Raw genomic sequence first — 15,470 nt, 5'->3', positions numbered from 1 at the left:
GTCGGGTGGTGGAGGGTTACGCCACATTTATAAATAACGCGATCTAACCCAAAAACGTTTATCATGAATAATATTGGTCGCGAAAGCCTACGTGTTAAACTGACATTTATTGTGGTTAATCTGTAAGATGCAACAGCACGTGTGTCACACACAGCAATCTTTCCGAGTCGCCATTAACCATGTGGCTGGTGTCCAAGTGCGGTTATTCAATAACCCTGCCAGCCACCTACACAGGCCCAACTCAAGTCATTACATGCTGCTGTACACACATGCATTGATGCACTGCACAGCACATCAGGACTTTCACAGAATCACACTTTACTCCCTGGCTGCACAAGGAAATAATTAAAATCGAAACGTTGTAGTTTTTATTTCTTTATTTACTTTTATATTTTTCTCTATCTACGTGACTTTACCGAAAGATCCAAAGAATATGAATTCGTGCAGTTATAAAAGTTTTCAGTCAAAATTTTAAGGACAATAATAGTGAAAGAAAACCTTTACAATCCGTGTACACGTATTTGTCGTGACTGATGAAGATAATGGGGTATAAGGGTTAACAGAAACAGGGAGGAGATTGCCTGGCAGTGAAATCCCTTCCAATGAGATGGGGATTGCAGTGAGGATTGTGCCTTGTTCACACAAGAACAAATCTTCCCACAATGCAGTGTGCCAGCAACATTTTATAATGTTAATGAGTGTATTTAGTAATGTTTAACATTGAAGAGTTTTCAGAGTACACAATAACTACTGTTAGGCGACTATTCATGTCCCTTTAAAAAAAAGACTGGGCATCAGACATACTGTATCTATTTTAAATTCTCATCAGACCCATGTGTTAAGTGCAAAGTCCAAACTTTGTCAACTCTCTGTGGCCTGTTTATCGCATATGAAGGGCACGTCTTGTTGAGTGACGAGTCAAGGCCTGAAGCTAACACTGCAATTGCGAGGGATGTGGGTGGTGGCGGGTTTAACGACAAATATATTTACACGATCTAACCCAAAACATAAACTGTTCCATGGTCGCTATTGTTGGCGAAAGCCTCCGTGTTAATAATCGTTATGGACAATTCCACATAAGCCACTTCGTTGAGCTATGTCGCTTTAGAAAAATAACTAAGGGGCCGTCCATAAATGACGTCACGCACCTGGGGGGGGGGGCAGACATTTGTGACGATGTGTGACGAGGGGGTGGGGGTTTGAGAAATGTGACTTCACATCAAAATGCGCAACTTTAAAAATAAACACGTTCTACTTAATTAAAGACTTTTTAATGTTTTCTCCTACATCAGAGTGCAGCGCCACATTCAATACGCACTACAATGACAATAGTTTTAAGCGATTTGAAGCATGTTTAAAAAAAATTGGGGAGGGGGGCAGAGCTTTGTGACGTCATATTTGAGGGGGGGTCTGACTTTTTGTGACGCCGTGTGACAAGGGGGGGGGGGTCAAAAATCGTCCAAAATCGCGTGACGTCATTTATGGACGGCCCCTAATAGCTGTGGCCATTACCAAGTAAAATTAAAAGTAGATTTTTTTTTTTAATTTCCTTACCTTTCCTATACTTTGCACTGCCATCATTATTGTGTGTTGTAACTTTCTGACCCGCCCCTACTGGACGTGTGTGAAAAAGAGCTTCACAGATCATCGGCTTTCTCAAGGATAAATAAAGATTCTGAAGAAGGTTCTGATTCTGTCTACATATTGTATTCGTATGAACCGCGGATTACTGACAATTGCCCAAGTCACACTGGACCATGTTTATGATTCTTACAATTTAGTGCAAATGCCAAAGGCACCAACACCACAACTAAAGTGACTTACGATAAATTTCGATTTAAAACTTTCGTGACTGCAGGGATTCATCTTCTTGGTTCTTTCGGTAAAGTCACGTAGAAGGGAAATAATAAAATAAAAATAAAACATAATAAAATAATTCTCACGACGTTTCGGCCACAACGCAAGCAGCCGTCCTCAGGTGAAGACCAGGTCTGTCGGGGAGACAGCGTCTTCACCTGAGGACGGCTGCTTGCGTTGTGGTCGAAACGTCGTGAGAATTATATTGTTTAATTTTTATTATTTTATTATTTCCCTTCTACGTGACTTTACCGAAAGAACCAAGAAGATGACTTACGATAAGTTCCCGAGGGTCACATGAGAAACATCCAAAGCAGTCAAACTTGGCTGCCGCGTTATACAGGGTGGCCATTGAGAACACATCGGGTTATTTCATTCATTTTAACACTGGCATTATTTTTGTTTACTATTATTCTTTTAAGTATTTTTTTTTATCTGTGATCATTATTACTTTACAATTTTCTTCTTCCTGTGGGCGTCACCTCAAACCCAACATTTTTACAAAACACAACTAAGAACTCTGAATGAGTCGAGACAAAATTAATGTTCAAAGATTGCAACTCTAATCCTTAAATAAAACGTCCTTCATTCATGTCAAGAGAATTCATGCGTGAATTGATGGAAGTCAGTTTTGAACATTTGTTAAAATAAATTCACTAACCCTGTCATTTGTTCAAATAAATCTAATTACCCCTTGTGACCTGACTTCAGAACCACCATGTATCACATGGTATAGCAAACACAAGGCTGTGTGCTATTTAATACAATGAATAACACCCAGAATTAATTCCATCATCAACCACAAATGAAACGCTACATACATACCAACATAAATGACAACTGAAAGCTGGTTGTCACAGAATAAAATCAACTTTATAATGCTGAACAATTTAGCCGCAACTGATATTCGCACAGAACAACGAATTGGTGCTCGCATTATTTTCAGTGGCAAAAATTGCTGAAATTGCACTGTAAAATGAATAAGTAGAGAATAGGCATCGTGACATGATGGCACATTTTACATTTTAACTGCACACTTCTTCCGAGTCCATACCAATAAGCTGGTTCCAAGAGACAACACACACATACGAGCGCATAAGCCGGGACATTTAATTAAATAATTACACAAATGTACATGCCAAACATATGAATTACATGCTTGTCAACGAATTAATAATCATTAACAAACTCCAATAGAATTGACACAATTTCCAGTTCCATCCTCACATTTGAAGTACTGGCGACCAGGAACAAAGTCAGTGGCCGTTCCTCATTCGGAAAGAACAATTTGACACGAGGAGCAGTGAGGGTGCAGGGCTTCTAAATGATCAAATTTCATCTGTAGTTCCGCAAGTAAATGAGACGGTGGGGCTGAAACTTTTCTCGGCACAGTGGACACTCCGCCTGAAAAACAAAAAATACAGATGGCAAGGATTCATCTTCTTGGTTCTTTCGGTAAAGTCACGTAGAAGGGAAATAATAAAATAATAAAAATAAAACATAATAAAATACAACTCTCAAACATAATAAAATGCAATTATAAGAATTTTATTTCGATTTAAAGCTTTCGTGACTGCATGGATTCATCTTCTTGGTTCTTTCGGTAAAGTCACGTAGAAGGGAAATAATAAAATAATAAAAATAAAACATAATAAAATACAATTCTCAAACATAATAAAATGCAATTATAAGAATTTTATTTCGATTTAAAGCTTTCGTGACTGCATGGATTCATCTTCTTGGTTCTTTCGGTAAAGTCACGTAGAAGGGAAATACTAAAATAATAAAAATAAAACATAATAAAATACAATTCTCAAACATAATAAAATGCAATTATAATAATTTTATTTCGATTTAAAGCTTTCGTGACTGCATTGATTCATCTTCTTGGTTCTTTCGGTAAAGTCAGGTAGAAGGGAAATAATAAAATAATAAAATAATAAAACATAATAAAACACAATTCTCACGACGTTTCGGCCACAACGCAAGCAGCCGTCCTCAGGTGAAGACTAGGTCTGTCGGGGAGACAGCGTCTGTCTCCCCGACAGACCTGGTCTTTACCGAAAGAACCAAGAAGATGAATCCCTGCAGTCACGAAAGCTTTAAATCGAAAGATGGCAAGGAGTTACGGTTTTTCATCGCACCAGTCTCACGAGCCCGAACCGAGGCGGACGACTTGGCCAACTGTTTTGGCGAACATTACTTAGCGATAACACATTCCTGCGGAGGGAGCTGGTAGGAACGTTGGGGTGCTCGGTTAATGGCCAGGGTCAACGGCGGCGTGGTGTATTCCGCAAATATGCCCGACTGTGAGGGCGGGCACAAGCCGGCGTGAGTAGGTTAAACGTTGAGTTTTATAAGGGCTCTGGTAGTAGATGCATTGTCCTTGAAACTGACTGGTCCACACCAGAGACAGCTTTTGTACGATGTGCTACGAAGAAGGGCGATTCCCTGAAACGTTTCTCCGATTGTGTATGTTTTTATACTCTTAGATTTTTTTCGGTAAAGTCACGTAGGTGAAAAAATAAACAATAAAATAATAGCAATATAATAATAAACCACGACGTTTTGGAGGCAACACAAGTCTCAGTCATCAGGTGGGACCGTCACAACAAAATTTACCGTATCAAGTGAGGCAAAATTCCAAGAGACAAGCCCTTAAATACAAGTTAAGGGGGCGGGGAGGAGGAGCTTATCTTAATGAGGTAGCCAATGAATGGAACGTGTTGGGGGGTGGGCGGGGCTAAAAGAGAACAATAGGTGCACCTCGACTTCGAGGGGGTTTGCAACCGGTGTTGGCTGACAATACAAATACAAAAAAGCAGTACTATTAAACGCTGGGGATGTCAACACTCGGTAAAGTAGAATAGTACCTGTCAAATAAGATGTGTAGTTAAATCTTTTTTACATGGTTAATAACATATTTCCAATGATTACTCAGTTTGTACCCATCATCATGGTTGAAGTTATGTCTGTGTTTGTATATCTGGATGGCTTCGTGTACAAACCTTTGATCTTAACCAGAAGGTATGTTTTCCCTGTCACAGCCAGTGTTATTGACGAAGGCATTGAGTGTTTGCGTTGTTTACAATGGTGTACAAAGGTCAGAGCTTACTCATAATGGGAGTGTGTAAAACACGCGGAGGGGAAAGTAGCGTCGGTCCTAATGCTATACCATACTCTGAATAAATCTACAAATTCAACACAAGGCTTAATTTCACATGGCACACATTAAATGATTGGTCAACAATGTATGTATGTCGGACTTCTTTCGCACCGTACGTAGCCAACCGTGCTAATCGAAGGTGCTGGGGAAGGACTAAAAACTAAACACAAAAAACTGTTCTAAAGAAATGAGTTTTCAATCCAGATTTAAAAGTGCAAAGCACCAGTGGCTTCCTAATATCGAAGGAAGAGCGTTCCAGACGGCCGCAGAAGCGCGTCTGAAAGCATGCGATGCAGTGACCGTCTTTGTTCGATGGTGAGCCAAATGCCGCTGCGAAAACATTGAAACCTAGACTGTGGTAGGTCTTGAGAACAGGATTTGACAAGCTGTGCTACGGTATTTAAATTCATCGTAAAAAAAAAAAACACATGAAAGTGAGGTCAAACATTTGTTTTCATATATATAAAAAGAATAAGAAAGGAGGATCGTTGTCATTGGTGGTGCCAATAAGCCCTGCCTTGGTGCCGGCCCACTCGGTGATGCAGGCCCAGCAGAAGAGGTGTCCGCACGGCGTGGCGGTGGCGTGCCGGCTCGGCTCCAGGCACAGCGAACACCTGCTGCTGCTCCCCCACGCTCCCTCGCTGCCCAAGACACAAACGAGAGGACGCTCAAGGCGTGAGCCACCAGGCGGCGCCAGCGCTCAGCAAACGCGCGGGGAGGCGGGGGGCGCGCAGCTTGTGGCACACGCTGGCATCGCTTGCATCGTCATCAGAGGTCGCAAACGGGTTTTGATTCCTTACCCGTACCCGGCCGTACCCGTACCCTACACCCGTACCCGGCCGGGTAGGGTACGGGTATCGGGTACCTGATTGCGACCTCTGGGATGAAGCCATGCTGCAGGCGCGGGTGGGTTGATTCTAGGAACTTGAATTGTGAGAAGAGACAAGACGTTGGGAAATGAGTGACAAACAGTTACTCACCAGTGACTCACGGTCTACCCGTACCCGTACCCGGCCGCACCAGAGTCGCAAACGGGTACCCGTACCCGGCCGGGTACGGTTAGCCGGGTATCGGGTAGGGTACGGGTATCGGGTACCCGGTTGCGACCTCTGATCGTCATTGTCATGAGCAAAGGAACAAAGAGATCAAGATCGAGATGTCATCGTGGCCAAAGCCACTGATGCTACCACACCTCTCGCCAATGCTTTCTGCCACCCGGTAGCTCCTGGATCGAGGAGTAATGCACAAGCCTGTGCCAGCAATTATTTTTAATAATTTTTCATACTTGAAGGCTTTGTAAGGCTTTGCCCTCCACCGCCCAGTCACTTTTGATCGCATTCACCAAGGTATTCAAGCTAGTTGGCACCAGCTCGTCATTTAGAAGTGATTATTTCCCCGCAACTACACTTCTTAAATAAATAGATCCTCAATAAAAGTGCATTTATGTTTGCATGCAGAACTTCTTTCACACCGTACGTAGCCAACCATGCTAATCGGAGATGCGGGAAATGGATAACAAACTAAATGCAAAAAGCAGTTGTAAAGAAATTAGTTTTCAATCTAGATTTAAAAACCAAAGTTATTTTTATTTTATCAGATAAGGCCTACTGCAATACAGCTCTTTTTTCAGAAGTGACCTGGCTACAAATGATAGCTCAACGAAGTGGCTTACCGTGTGGAAAAGTATAGCAGCCAAATACTCTAAACGCATGTTTCTAAAGACGGAGGGAAAAACCTGAGGACCCGGAGAAAAATCCACGCGACCACATGCAGAACATGCAAACTCCAAATATACAGCAGGCGTCAGGGTCAGGATCGAATCCACGACCTCCTGCATACCAGGCAAGGTAGTCAACATCTCGCCACCGTGGCGCCCCAAAGGTGTAACCTTAACCCTCACGGGGCCTCGTCCTCCACCACTCGGCCACGGTCACCATCCACCGCTGACTCGTGGCAATCGCTCGGCTCGTAGGGGCTCCACTGTTGAGCGAGCGTCCCCAGTCGGAAACGCGCGCGCGGGAGGGGAGAGGGAGCTTAGTGCTCGGCGTCTCACCCGCGAGCGCCGCCGTATGGGGAGGACGGCGCTACACGCTGGATCTCCCCGTCGCGGCGCGGTCGGGCCCTCGTGACGGCGCGACGGGCGCACAGCGCCAGCGTGCAGGCGAGCTGCACGAGCGACAGGGCGCCCAGCACACGGTAGGCGGTGCGCATGCTCGCATCTTCCTGCGGGAAGCCTCTCACCAGCACCTGCCGTGCACATCGGGACAGAAAAAAAAAATATTTCGCTTGTTCATCCGAGCCATTGCCACGGCTGGCTCCTCGTGTGGGTGGCTTTCATCTGGCTATTTAACTTTTTTTTTGTTAGGTAAAGCCCACTGAGCTATATCTCTCTTTTTCGGAAGTGACCTGGCCACAAATGATAGCCCAACAAAATGGCTTAACATTTGGAAAAAGTAAAACGGCCAAATACTCTTGAACGCACGTTTCTAAATGTGGGGGGAACATCCGGAGGACCCGGGTAAAAAAATCCACGCGACCATGGGGAGAACATGCAAACTCCAAATATACAACCGTCAGGGTCGGGATCGAACCCACAAACTTTTACATACCAGGCGAGGCATCTCGCCACCACGGCGCCCGTAAAACACCCCCCCCCCCCCTTTTTCCACTTGTTCATTTGAGCCATGCCAGGACTGTGTCTCCTCGTGATATGGGTTGTTTTTACCTGGCTATTTAACTGAGCCGAGCTAGGACCAAATCGTGAAACTGTGGCCTCAAGAAGACACCCCACGAGTGGGTTTCATCATTTACATCGTAACGCGCGAGTCGACTCGTTCACTGTGGCAGGATCCAGGCCGCGTGTCGTTGATGCCGATCGGGTTCTGCAGTGGAAAGACAAACGTGGCCGTCTCCAGCGCTACGCCGGGCTGGGTCGGCACAGCCCCGGCGCAGGCATGCTCGGTTGTACAGTGGAAAAAGAGGGTGCAAGAGGCAAGAGGATGTGTTCTACACAGGCAATTGAAGGCAAGATCCTGTAAGATGCAGTTTGTATTTACCAATACGGGTGAGTGAGGTGGCCTACGAGCTCAGAGGTCAGAGCACAGAGGTCAGAGCACGCTCCGAGATCCTGGTCGGAATCCGACAGCCGCCTTGGAACTTGAACTGATCAATGTTCCCAATGATCTAATAAAGGTTTTGGATTAGAGAGCGTAAATCCCTTTGTTATCGATAATACTGTGAGTGAAAGCCTACGTGTTAAACATGCCTCCTCTTTAAGAGGAGTCCTGAGACTCAAGGAAGCTTTACCGTCACGAAGCACTCACATTCCCTAACGCAGCTGTATCTCAAGCGACCGCACACCAGCAGCACTCACATATTGTATGCCCGCGACCCTCTTTGCCAGGTGGTAGAAGACACCGCGGATGTAGAACAGGGACATGTGCAGGCGGTGCAGGAACGCGAGTGCCTGTCTCGTCGCCTGCACGACATGCAGCAGCCTCTGTTTGTCCTGCACTTCCGCCAGCCTGCTCTGTATCCACAATGCTATTTCTCCCAGCGGTGCCTGCAGGCGATGCCCGGCGTTTCTCAGCACGCGCCACAGCCAAAGCAGCGTGCGTCTGTGCGCTCCCGACGACGACTCGTTGTTGCTGGCAGCGAGGAGGTGGCTCTCGTCGTCGAGGGAGTAGGTTGAGGATCCATGAGAGAGTGGATGCTCGCCCCTCTGCTGTAGCTGTGCATTGTTCTGCAAAGGCGATAAGAGATGACATGTACTTGTCCGCCACTTATTATTTCTATGAATTACAAACGATGTTATTTATGCAGCTGTTAGTCAATGCGCTGCTAGATGAAGGCTTCCCCCCACCCCCCCATGTGATGTAGGTCGTGGAGGATATTTGACCATACTTCACCATGCTGGTCAATGCAGTCTGGTGAATGGGGGCAGGGCAAGAGAGGGGCACAGAATTGATTCGGATTTCATTAGTCACTCATGTAAGCCAAGGCCAGGTATCGAACTTGGGTCTCTAGTCAAGTCAATTTATTTTTGACTTGCGGTGCCTTTCTGGTACAAATCTGCCAACCAAAGCGCTGTCACAATAATTACACACGTGAAGACAAAATAAACAATCTCGATGTAGAGCGCCCCAATCCCAATTTCGTTCCCCTCCTCTAGGCAAGGGGGTTACCGTGGTGCGGCCGCCAGTACCTCGGCTTGCTGGATGGCGTGCTCCAGCCGCACCAGCCCCCGCTCCAGCAGGTACGGCAGCGCGGTGTGCAGGAGCGCGTAGAGCACACGCCTCGACGTCGAGGGGACACGCCGGCCGCTCGAGTCCACCTGCACCGCGTTCACGTACTCCTCGCCCAGCGTCTGGAAGCCTGCGTGGGTTTTGCGTCGGTGGGGGGCGGAATGGGTGGAAAGAAGATGGCAGCAGAACCGGTTTCAGGCACCCTTCATCGCCCAGCCGAGGGCATTGCGGTCATTTGCCGCCTGCTCAATTTGTGATTCGGCGAGTTAAGTCGTGATTTGCGGTGGGGATTAAATTCAATGGACGTCGAATATCGGACACTGGACAGGATGGAAGCAAGCTACCTCGGTTGAAAGATGCAGCGACACACGAGAGGAAAGTGGAAATACTGCGGGGTAATATCGGTGACGCAAACAGCCGCGGCACAACAGCTGAGAAGGCCGATGGACTTTAAGGAAATTTCAATTCAAGAATGGCTATTTTTAAATCCTTTATATTAAGTTCGCTTGCTTGCTTGCGTGCTTGCTTGCTTGCTTACGACCGTGCAAATCTTTCGGTCGTTTTTTAACCCACTTCCCGTGATCCAATCGAGCTGACATTTTGCACACAGACTCGTTGTGCGAGACAATTAATATTCGTGAAAAATTTTTGTCAAAAATTTTACACTGTTTAGGGAAAACAAATTAAATATTTAATTACCAATTGCTTAATACTGGCAGACAATCGTCTGACCCATAGGTGGCAGCCATCTCAAGCCAGAGGACGAGAGGACTCTAGCCGCCACACATATAAAGGATTTATAGTGAAAAACTTTGTTTTTACGGGTTATACTTATTAAATCCTTTATATTAAGTTCGCTTGCTTGCTTAGGACCGTGCAAATCTTTTGGTCGTTTTTTAACCCACTTCCCGTGATCCAATCGAGCTGACATTTTCCACACAGACTCGTTGTGCGTGACAATTAATTTTCGTGAAAATTTTTTTCAAAAATTTTACACTTTTTAGGAACAAAAAATTATATGTAATTACCAATTGCTTAATGGTGCCAAGCAATCATCTGACCCATAGGTGGCAGCCATCTCAAGCCAGAGGACGAGAGGACTCTAGCCGCCACGCATATAAAGGATTTATAGTGAAAAACTTTGTTTTTACGGGTTAATTTTTAACAGTGGTGAATATAGTGCCTCTCCAGGTTGCAGCTGTCACGTGAATTACAACATATGACTCACCAGCAACAATCAATTGTTTCATATATATGGTCTGATGCATTGTTCTGATTTGTACATTTTTTACGTTCATCAGAAAGAGCATCTTGTCACTGGCACCTGAAAGCGTTGTCAGACTGAGGTATGTGACGTCAGCCAAAAGCTCCAGCTCTCGCCTCCACTGTAACCATTTGCGTGCTCCTGTAATGCATCAAACAAACAGTATTTTCATACGGCCCGATGTCCATTCAGAATTTCTAAACAGATTTATAGAATTACACTATTTCTTCTGTCGATGTCACTTACTGACCTGCCCCTATTAGACATCTGTGAAAAAGAGCTTCATAGCTCATCAACATTCTGTAATATATATAATTCACAAATATTAGAGGACCAAATAATGGACAATGTAGAAACCAACCAACCACATTGGTGACACGTGGGGAGGGGTCCTCACCTCACAGTAGCCATATCATGAAGACGACGATAAAGCTACTTGAATTTCGATTTAAAGCTTTCGTGACTGCAGGGATTCATCTTATTGGTTCTTTCGGTAAAGTCACGTAGAAGAGAAATAATAAAATAATAAAAATAAAACATAATAAAATACAATTCTCACGACGTTTCGGCCAAAACGCAAGCAGCCGTCCTCAAGTGAAGAACAGGTCTGTCGGAAAGACAGCGTCTGAACTTTACCGAAAGAACCAAGAAGATGAAAGCTACTTGATTCACGAACATACGTTAAAGCATGTGTTTTGGAATCTGCGAGTGTGCCAACCATACAACCCTGTAACGTGACTTACTATATGACCCTGTTAAAAGGGTTGCATACAAAAACTTAGCGGGTGCATGACAAATTCAGTGTTAAACAAACTTGAAACAAATGTTAATAGATAACGATATAAATTTCGATTTAAAGCTTTCGTGACTGCAAGGATTCATATTCTTGGTTCTTTCGGCAAAGTCACGTAGAAGGGTAATAATAAAATAATATTATTTCCCTTCCCTTCTACGTGACTCTACCGAAAGAACCAAGAATATAGATAACGATATGATCTGCTTTTGCCCATCATTAATTATCTTAACTTCAAAGAAAAGCCACTGGTGTTAAATAATGTACCAAAAATATTTTGACTTCATAAGTCGTCAGAAGACTGGCTGAATCTTCACTAGGGGGTATGAGGGAGGGGGGGCTTAGGCCCCCATTCCCAGCTACCCCAACTCTGTAGGGCTGTAGCCATTATTCAAATTCTACAACTTCTTGCGGAACTTCTGGCTGGCGATGGAGGCAGCGAGTGAGTTTGCCAGGTCATACCCACGAGCAGCTGAAAGACATCCGCCAAGCCACCCTTGATCACGTTGCTGTAAAACTCGTCCTTTTGTGCCGCACGGATGATCTCGGGCTGCCGAGCCGGGTACACAGACATCTTGAGCAAAGGGCTCCGAGCCAGAGGTTCAAGAGAGGCTTGATGCTGATGCTGCTGCTGCAGAGGACTTGGTTCTCATGGCTCGGGGCTCATTCTCTGCTGGCAGGGAGATCTTGTCGCACCAAGGCTTCACTGTGCGCGTCGAGGGACAACCTAACACCAATGCAAGTGACAAACATTAATTTTACTATTTGCTATTATTTTACCATTTTTATTTTTAACCAGGTAAGCCCCACTGAGCTATACGGCTATTTTTTCAGAAGAGATCCGGCCATGAATGATAACTCAACAATGTGGCTGCATGTGGAAATATATAGCAGCCAAATACTCGAAAGGAATGTTTCTAAATGTGGTGGGAAAAACTGGAGGTCCCGGACAAAAATACACGCGACCACGGGGAGAGAGAACATGCAAACTCCAAATATACAGCAGGCGTCAGGGTCGGGATCAAACCCACGACCTCCTGTATACAAGGCGAGATAGTTAACATCTCGTCACCGTGACACCCCTGTATGGACTGTGACAACACATTTCCTTTGCATGTACAATTGTATGTGAGAGACTGTGTCATTTAAATCGTTAAGTTGATGCACACGACATAAAATGTATTTCCAGAGCCGGCACGTTACACCGGATGTTTAAACCACAAGCTGTGCATTGATTGCTAGGAGGCATGGCAATTACAAGAACCGCTGTAGATGCCAGTGCCCACAAACACATATATGTATTAGTTATCACGATTTTTTTGCACACTGAATTAATAACTAAAGAGATTTCAATTGGCATTTCAAAAATGTTGCCTACTGGAGGAAAGCACCAACTTGGAAAAACGCAAGACACTTTGCAGGAAATTGTAGTAACCAAAGCAAACTGGAACAATTACCAATCCAATCAGGCGCAATTACTCCAACAGTACCAACATGCAAACAGGAACACACGACACGGAAAAGCGAATGATCGCGTCCAAATATTCATTTAAATGTTTAATGTTGCTACACGTATACGTGCAAAAGCCGAGACATATTTAGGCTCAAACTGCAGTGCAAGTCGTGAATACGGTGCCCATAACCGCTTTAAATGACTCTAGAGTTAAATCAGCGACTTTTTTGCATGGACACTGTGAATATCGCTTCGTAAACACCGTCACGACCCATGGGCAGATAGCCCGTAGGTGTCCACTGCACATTTCGTCGTTTGTTTCCACTTTTCTCCTCTGTCTTGTACCAATTTTGCTCAAGTAGTGGCCACATCTTTTCTTGCACCAAAGCGAGTAGCACCTATGAAGGCCGGCACTGTGGCACACGAGAGGCTGGGTGACCAGCACCACGCCCGGCCGCCTTTGTCTCCACGTCGCTCCAGGTACTAATTTGAGGCTGAGTCGACCTAGGGGAGGAGGCCCAGGACCGGTTCACATAATCTCGGAACCCCATGTTCGCCAGGTTTCGTAGTGCGACGCGCGAACCGCAACGCCACCGGCTTACCCACGTGTAAGGGCGGCAACCCCCAACACCCGCCGTTCGCCTGTGTGCCAGGCTAGGTGCACTTTGATAACCACACTCGTACAGTGGCGGCAGCGGCAGCAGCTGATGATGATGCTGCTGACACGTGCGTCGCTCTCGCGGCCACTTCCGGACACGTGTGCGGCGCGAGGAGGCGGTGACGCGGCGGTGTCGTAATCGGAGTTCTAGCAAGCGGGAGAGCGAGCGAGACCCGACGAAGATTCAACGTTGACATTATTTTTGTCCAACTACATCATTGGGACCTCCTTTGCCAGTACCAAAACATGAGAATAGGTTTTCCCCTTTTTTATGGCAACAACACATTCCTGCGGAGGGAGCTGGTAGGAGCGTTGGGTTGCTCGGTCAATGGCCAGGGTCAACGGCGAAGTGGTGTATTCCGCAAATATGCCCGACTGTGAGGGGTGGCACAAGCCGGCGTGAGTAGGTGAAACGTTGAGTTTTATAAGGACACCACGGGGTGACCAGCCCCTCCCCACCCAGCCCCATCCCTCCCACCCCTCCCCACCCAGCCCCTCCCCACCCTCCAAACCAAACAGCCCCTCCCCACCCAGCCCCACCATCCCCACCCTCCCCTCCCCACCCAGCCCCACCTTACCCAGCCCCACCCCTCCCCACCCAGCCCCTCCCCACCCTCCAAACCAAACAGCCCCTCCCCACCCTCCCCACCCTCCCCACCCTCCCCACCCTCCCCTCCCCACCCAGCCCCTCCTTGCACGACGGACGGACACAATAATTCCCTGTGGGCTGGTGTAACCAGGAGGTTAATACCAGTAAAACAGGTGTGAAGATGTTAAAACACCAAACTGAAACTTTTTACACAATCCTTTTGGTCAGAATGCATACAAAAAGCGTTCTCTGATAATATACGCATTGTCTTTGAAACTGATTTTTTTTTGCATTCTGACCACAAGTATGTGGTTAATGCAGACATGATTCCTTGTAAAAAGTTTCAGTTTTGTCAATGGACCTCCTTTGCCAGTACCATAATATACTAATAGGGTTTTTCCCCTTTTTTCTGGCAACAAAACTGACACCTTTTGCAAGGAATCATGCTTACATTAACCACAATACTTGCAGTCAAATGCAAACAAAAAACAATACAGTACTCTGATAATTTATGCATTGTCTTTGAAACTGATTGGTCCATACCAGAGACAGCTTTCTTTGGAGCCGAGTCTCATATGGTGTTCGACCAGATGACGCCAAAAGGCGCACAGTTCAAAGACAACGCACTATCAGAGTAATGGGAGCAGCTACATCATGGGACCTCCTTTGCCAGTACCAAAATAAAGGGGGGAAACCCTATTAGTATATTTTGGTACTGGCAAAGGAGGTCCCATGATGTAGCTGCTCACCCCGAGCTCTCATTACTCTGGTAGTGCATCTCTTTATCTCGAGATATGTTGGGGTTTTTTTTTTGTGGCGCTGATGGCACAATTAAAGATCATCACTTTTTTGTTGTTGTGAATATTTACCCAGGAAAGCCTCGCTGAGGATGAGGGTCACCCGGTTGTACCAACGTCGATATGAGGACGCCACTGGGGAGCTATTCACTTTTAAACTTGGATTGCAAACTCATTTCCTAAGAACTGCTTTTTGTGTTTAGTTTATTGCCCTTCCCCCGCACCTCCAATGAGCAAGGTTGGCTACGTACGGTGCGAAAGAAGTTCAACATCGCACGTACATTCAGTTTCTCATCAGGAGTTAAGCCAGCTTAAACCAGTGCTTGTGAACTGCCAGATAATTATATGCAAAGGCTGGTTTCAACATTCAATGTCTCATCAGTATTCAGGCTCGCTTCAACCATTGCTTGTGAACTGTCAGATGGATGTCCGTGGTGGCTAGAAGATGTTAACTCCCTCGCCTGGTATGCAGGAGATCGTGGGATCGATCAGGACCCTGATGCCTGCTGTAGATTTGGAGTTTGCGTGTCTCTCTCTCCCCGTGGTGGCGTGGATTTTTTTTCTTCGGTTTTCCCTCCACATTCAGAAGCAACATCACGCTTTTCGAGCATTTGCCTACTATACATTTCCACATGACGATCATCCGCTT

At 45.8% G+C, this 15,470-nt stretch overlaps 1 protein-coding gene across 2 annotated transcripts; it reads right to left on the bottom strand.

Moving 5' to 3' along the window:
• Nucleotides 1-2,953: 2,953 nt before the first annotated feature.
• PEX10 (peroxisomal biogenesis factor 10) lies at nt 2,954-13,521 on the bottom strand. 2 transcript variants are annotated; one of them, XM_061566287.1, is made up of 8 exons: nt 13,380-13,521; nt 11,787-12,051; nt 10,592-10,672; nt 9,228-9,397; nt 8,397-8,765; nt 7,077-7,270; nt 5,541-5,664; nt 2,954-3,261 (listed from the first exon to the last, which is right to left on the bottom strand). In XM_061566287.1, the coding sequence occupies exons 2-8, from the start codon at nt 11,896-11,898 to the stop codon at nt 3,193-3,195; spliced, it is 1,119 nt and encodes a 372-aa protein (XP_061422271.1). In that variant the 5' UTR covers nt 11,899-12,051; nt 13,380-13,521; the 3' UTR covers nt 2,954-3,192. The 2 variants fall into 2 exon arrangements, with proteins under 2 accessions (XP_061422271.1, XP_061422272.1); XM_061566288.1 differs by having other exon boundaries at nt 13,384-13,521.
• Between the last annotated feature and the right edge of the window lie 1,949 nt (nt 13,522-15,470).

The sequence above is a fragment of the Lethenteron reissneri genome, chromosome 36 (assembly GCF_015708825.2).
Source record: "Lethenteron reissneri isolate LAM-NWPU_2019-01 chromosome 36, ASM1570882v1, whole genome shotgun sequence".
NCBI lineage: Eukaryota > Metazoa > Chordata > Hyperoartia > Petromyzontiformes > Petromyzontidae > Lethenteron > Lethenteron reissneri.
This window is presented reverse-complemented; position numbering and strand designations above follow the sequence as displayed.

Bases quoted from the DNA above. Each gene is read 5' to 3' on its own strand.
- PEX10 (XM_061566287.1), bottom strand. From the start codon at position 11,898: ATGTCTGTGTACCCGGCTCGGCAGCCCGAGATCATCCGTGCGGCACAA. The intron at 9,398-10,591 runs GTGCCAGTGACA...AAACCCACGCAG, and splicing joins CAGTCTGACAACGCTTTCAG to GCTTCCAGACGCTGGGCGAG. The intron at 3,262-5,540 runs GCAGGGCTTATT...TTTGTTTTTCAG, and splicing joins CCGAGTGGGCCGGCACCAAG to GCGGAGTGTCCACTGTGCCG.